The 6,373-nt window shown below is 34.6% G+C and overlaps 1 protein-coding gene across 3 annotated transcripts in view; it reads left to right on the top strand.

The window, feature by feature from the left end:
* Window positions 1-5,923, top strand: part of LOC110038422 (auxin-binding protein 1-like) — a 56,827-nt gene extending 50,904 nt beyond the window's left edge. For 2 of the 3 annotated variants that reach the window (XM_020743270.1, XM_020743269.1), the window contains one exon: window positions 5,734-5,923. In XM_020743270.1, the coding sequence (XP_020598929.1) occupies window positions 5,734-5,836 (103 nt within the window). In that variant the 3' untranslated portion in view covers window positions 5,837-5,923. Of the gene's footprint in view, window positions 1-2,419; window positions 2,463-5,733 lie in introns of those variants that run through there. The other variant, XM_020743271.1, reaches the window with a different exon arrangement.
* Window positions 5,924-6,373: the final 450 nt, after the last annotated feature.

Genomic DNA, 6,373 nt, shown 5'->3' with positions numbered 1-6,373 from the left:
TTTTTAAAATACGTTGTCCACCTGACGAATACCTGTTTAGGCTGGGAAATAGCCCCTAAGTGAGGTTCAAGACACACTTCTAGACGAGTGGTGGGTTCTATACGTTCGGGTGACCGAGTAGCCTTCGTGGACCCTCGAGAATAAATATATCTGAGCCTAGTCCCATACGAGTGCTTGCGGTCCCCCTCGTCCGAATTTTGTTTCTTTGTTTTATCGAAGTTTTGGGACATGACACTCGTGTTACTTTTCCTTTCTTTTGGAATTTTCCCGGGAGTTTTGAGGATTTTCTTTTACTTGAGTTTTTTTCGTTGATTTTCTTGAGTTTCTCCGCTTTTCCCCGGGTTTTCTGGATGATGTTTCTTTCGGACTTTGCTTTTTGAAATACATTTTGGTTTGCTATACTTAAGGAACAGCGGATCTCACGGGTGTACAGGTTTGCTTTACATTTTACAGCACTTAAATTTTCCTTTTTCGTTGATTTTCTTGAGTTTCTCCGCTTTTCCCCGGGTTTTCTGGATGACGTTTCTTTCGGACGCTACAGCATGTTACACTTGTCTTGCTTCTACTTGCTACAGCATGTTACACTTGTCTTGCTTCTACTTGCTACAGCATGTTACACTTGTCTTGCTTCTACTTGCTACTGCTCCTCTTATACAGCATGTTACACTTGTCCTGTTTCTACTTGCTACTGTTCTCCCTGTATAGCATGTTACACTTGTCATGTTTCTACCTACTACTGTTCTTCATGTATAGCATGTTATACTACTCCTGTTTTATGCCTACTACTGTTTCACTTGCATGCTACTGTTCATTCCTGTATTGCACGCTTTACATTTTATAACTTTAAACATGTTTACCCTTTTTACACAGGATGTTTAGAGGACTACAACCATAGGGCCGTTTGATTTGATAGTATAACCGGACACCCTAGAAAACTTAAACTCGTCATGGCAAGGAATTTGGTGCTAGCGCTGTGGGCAGCACGGTCATCTTCAACAGCATAACGCATCTCCCCCAGCAAAACCATCTCTTTTTCCTAGAAATTAAACAACAATTCATAGGATTTTGAGGTTGTTTGCCTAGCGCAACATAAATCCTCCACCTTTTTCTTTAGGCATTCGTATAGCTCTGTCGTACGATTTAAGCTCTAAACTCGTTCTAGGTTCCGAGGTTATCGTCCGATGCGACGTAAACCCTTAAACCCTCATATCTTCTAGGCAATTTGAGTGACCCTGTCACGCAAATATAAGCCCTAATTAAATAAAATTGGCAGGATGAATCACTTTAATAATTTCTTTTCAAAATTGGAGCCAAACCATAGGATAGACTGGGAACCTACTGAGGTTCGCCTCAGGATCAGTGGTTTCCCCTAGTTTCTCTTCATTTGGATTCCTTAACAATGTTCCAGATTTGAGCTTTTCCCCCTTCATACTTCTTTGTCCGATTTCGTTGTAAGGTTCTATCCTTTTGATTTCTTTGAAGACATTATTCCCTGATTTTTATCGAGAGTTTTCTTAGGTGACTTCGGTCATTTAAGATGTAATTAACTATAGGGGTTTGCCCTTATAGGAAGCTTTTCCGAACCCAGCTTAAAATAAACTTATTTGTATTAAATAGGGGAACTTGTCGGCAAATAAAACGGTTTCGCAGACCCAAACAGATGTCATATGTTTTCCTAGTTTATTTGATCGAGCCTCACCCTCAAGTCTTGCGTTTATCCCTCGGGGTAGATACATGATTTGAGGTAGAGCGCTCTTTCATTTAAACTGTGAAAAATATGAGGTCAGTTTGATTTCATATTTTTCTAAAATTATATATATATATATACGTAAATTAAAACGTTCTTCCGAAGCGGGCGATGGGATTTCAATTCCGGCTGCCGACAGCTTCTTACGGGCGACCCCCCCAAACAAACCTCTTCCTTACTTTTTAGTGCCAACACCTTCGCATTGCCCCCTTCACCGTCGCTACCATTTCCGGCCTTCTGCTTCACTGCCATCAGTTTCCCTGCCCTCTAACTTCGCTGTCGTAGCCTCATGATCTTTCTTGTTTCTTTTTTCCACTATCATACCACCCTCCATTGCTGCAACTACCCCCGAACAGCCTCTCAGTTATTGTTTTTTACAATTCCAACCGCCGACAATGCCTTTCACCTACTTACAAGAACTTCATAACTGCAGTTAAAGACAATTGTGGTCAACTAGAAGTATCCCTAAATGCCATGGGGATGAAGACTTCAAGTTTTAATTCACAAAATATATTTCTTGCCCATTGTTTGATGATTTTAAATCCAAGTTGAACATGATTGATAATCCACCTTAAAATTATCTGTTTTTAGTGTACATTTTAGGTTCATTTATGCACTTTTTTTATGATATTACAATTTAAAAGAATGTATTTTGTATGTTTTTGGTTTCAGGTACAAGAAATGAAGTTTTAGCAAAAACGGTGCAATTTGGAGCCAATTTGAGCAAGTAAGAAAATTCTAATCCGACACATTTTGATATAACTTTCTATGCTTAATTTCCTCTATATTTATCACATGTTTTTGAATGAAATTTTACTTTAAACAAATGTTATTTTCATGTTTATCTTATAGGTATAACATTAGGAGCGAACCAGAGCTGAAACGGGGTGAAATAGAGCTAAAACGGAGCAAAACAGGTGTGTTGCCTGCAAGGTGGCGCTAAAGCGCCGAACACGACTATAAACAGGCGCTATAGCGCCGATTCTGTCTCCATAGTGCTCGAGATGGATTTTGGACGGCTTTTAGGCTATTTTGGGCTATTCTGGGATGTTCTGAAAACTTTCGGATGGCTTGCACGCCCCGTAGAGTTGTTAAATGAATCTAAACACTTGGAAAGACTCTTGGATGAAGAGATGTATCTCTTAGAGTGAAATAGTGTGTCTTTTGGATGAAGAGACGTCTCTTAAAGAAAGGAGGGGTTTTATGTCTCTTTAAATAGGGGGGTTGGCGCCTCTCATGACAATTAATTAGAAAGTAATTAGAGTGTGTTTTTAGAAAGAGTTTTTAGTGAGTTTGGCGTGAGTCTATGAAGATGTAAATTTCTCCATTTTTCTGGACAGATTGGTGAGGGATTTTGAGATAAATGAGTAAGGAAGTATGAGCGGCGCATGAATCGGCAGGAGACTTTGGTGAGAAGATTTTTCATCTTTTTTCAGAGGGAAAAAATTAAGTATTGTGTTCTTCATTATCTTGTAATTATTGTAAACACTTTCTAGTAAATTTTCTTTGATTTAAACGAAGTTTTATATTGTGTTTTTTCTATGTTTCATAAGTAGTTTTCTTTACTCTTTTCTTTTAATATGAAGTTGTGGCATGTGTAGAAAAATTTATTTTATGATAGAATAATTTTTATTTTCATGTGATGAGTAATATCTATTTTACTTCATTGACATAACTTAAGTGACAATAAGTTATGTTAAAATTTGTTGCATGTAAAACTAAGGCTCGGAATAACAGTGATCTTGCAACTTGAGTGCACTTACATTGATCGGTTGACTAGTAAAGTAGTTTAGGCGGCAATGCAACTTTTAAGGAAATGTAATTTAATGATCTCTTTCATTAGGAGCTTCTAGATGAGAGATAGTTGCATAGAACTAATTTAATACTAAGTGTATGTATACACTCGAAAGAGAGTAGGTAGTCATGTTCCTTGTTGGCACATAATTTATTACTTGATTCTATCAATGTTTACGGTTTACGTCATTATCATCGTTTTATTTTTCTTTTGCAATGAAATAGATGCAAGTTTAGGAATTTAGATTTGCTTTGATATTCTTTTATTTAATTAATGTGATGATATTTTCATCGACTCTTAATTTACTTTACAAATTGATCACTCGTAATGTTAAAATTTGTTGTGAAACATAATAATCCAGGAGGACTATGATTTCACAAACTAGTGAGTATCACATTTCAACTTGGGCAGAGCCGTTGCGATCACTTGAGGGGGAGTGCAAATAGATAGGGTGATAAGTTTTTTATAGGCGTAGAATTAATGTTTTTAGGGTGACAGACTGTAGATTCTGTTATCAATTCAGTATAGAGTTTGGATTGTAAGGGTCTCTAGTAGGTTCTATAGAGAGTGCACGGTGGGTAATCTGGAAGTAAGAGGTTAGAACTACTCAGCACTACTACACAAGCTGATGAAAAACTCTAGGTTAGCGAATGTTCTTTGCTAGCACCGAGATGGGGTGAAGAATAAGTTTATTCCTATTTGTCACTGGCTACATTAAATTCTAAGCATTTCATTCCTACACATAATCTAGATCATTGCACAAGAAGGATAGTCTTTAACATCTCAAAATTCTATAAAACAATTTATCCAGATAATTTATCTTTAGATTTAAGATTTTCATTTACAACAAGTTATTAAAAAAATCAGTTTAATTGATATTCCAAACTAAGACCTGATAGTAGTATACTAAAATTAGCCTAAAAAATTTCTTACCTTGCTTCTTTGTGGGATCGATAGTGAGGTTTTGAATGAAAACCTTATATTACTTGAAACGATACGTATACTTGCGTAGAACCTCTAGTGTGTGAAATATCTTGTGAAATATAAATCAAATTCTAAATTTTATAAAATCTTATTTTGCACACTAGCCGTTTAAATATAAATTGAGTCAAGTTTTTTGTCATCTTTTGGAGCTTAAAAATCTACGTAATTGTGGGTCGGGTCAATTGACATGTATATTTCAATTTGAGGGAAAGTGTTAGAAGTTATTAGTATTAATTTATTTTCTTTCCGGTTATTTCCTATTTTTAGAAATTATTAATATTGATTTATTTCATTTCTAGTTATTCTCTATTTTATTTTTTTTTCTTTTATCTCAGTGTAGTTATTAGGAATTGATTAATCATAATCTTGGAGGTATTGGTGTTATATCTTTCTTTTTTAAAATTTATGTAACATATATTTATGCCTTCATATCAATAAAATTATTCCGCTAAATTCTCAAAACAAACAACACACACACAAAACAATGCCCCCTAATTTACAAACATATCAAATATGCCTAACCTAAATAAGGAAATGAAATAATTCTGAAATAAAAGATAAAATAACATAGAATTGGAAGGGAACATGCTAATAAAAAATTTCCTAAGTTGTCCCAATGAAATCTTCTAAGATCTCAATTTTTTTTTATCTCAATTTTTTTTTTAGAATCTTCAGAGATTCCCACAATAACATATTAGAGAAAATGGTTTTTTCTTCTGAATTCTTTGGAAAGTATGTGATTTGATTTAAATTATTTCACTTGGTGCCATGACAACTAGCTATTTTCATTTTTGTTGTTTGAAAGTTAGAAAATAAATTTTAGAAAACGATAAAATTTGGTTATGCTGAATGCGTAGTTAGAAATTAAGCTTGATTTAAAACTCATGGACTTTCAAAAAAAAATTTCTCAAATGTAAAAAAAAATTTCTCAAATGTAAGATTCAAAATCACTTTTTTTATAAAATATATTTTCCAATTGCAAAAGCCAAGAAATGAGCCCCTGGAGTAAATTTACTGATTGTTGTTTTGCTCTTGCTTTTTGCTCAAATTACAACTTGAATCTATGCCTCTTAGAGGAAAATTAGATTGGCATACAAGAAAACTGATAAAATAAAATCAAATGAAATGAAAATCATATTATGATACGAAGAACGTTTATTTTAGGATGGTGATATTAATTTCGATATAATGTTCTTCATTGGTTCAGGTTCATTTATGATGATTGGAGCATGCCACATACTGCAGCCAAGCTGAAGTTTCCTATGTTCTGGGATGTTGAATCTTTCCACTTGTTGAAAGATGAGCTCTAGTATCTTCTTTTCATCAAATCTATCTGCTTCTTAATTTGTTCGCCTGGTCAAATTTCTAGATTAATGATATGAGCGTTATGGCGACTTCAGCCCCCTCGCCCCTCCCGGAAAATCCATAAGATGGGATTTTATCATTGTAAAAATAAGAGTTGATTACTAGACCTTGTCAAAAATTTTTTAAAGGCCCTCACCAACGTGACTAGTTGGTATCCACATTGTAATACTGATGCTTAAAATCTCTTTTCATTGCAGTACAATGCTTAAAATCTCTTCTGAATCTTAATATTTATAGGTCATAATTGATGCTTCACTTGCTTTGTTTTTGTGTAATCTCTTACTTTTAATGTATCTGATAAAGTTCTTCAGAACTTTCCTTCTTATTTTCGTCCAGAAGTTTGAATGCGTTCATTAGTTGGCTATGCTCAAGTAAAATATTATTTTCATGGTGTCTTGTTGACTGTCAAAAGACTTAGCCCCTCAAAGGAAACCTCCAGCAATTATAGATGTTTGAATGGGGATTTTTTTCTTATTAAAGTT

This window comes from Phalaenopsis equestris, unplaced genomic scaffold, assembly GCF_001263595.1.
Source record: "Phalaenopsis equestris unplaced genomic scaffold, ASM126359v1 Scaffold232799, whole genome shotgun sequence".
NCBI classification, from domain to species: domain Eukaryota; kingdom Viridiplantae; phylum Streptophyta; class Magnoliopsida; order Asparagales; family Orchidaceae; genus Phalaenopsis; species Phalaenopsis equestris.
This window is presented reverse-complemented; position numbering and strand designations above follow the sequence as displayed.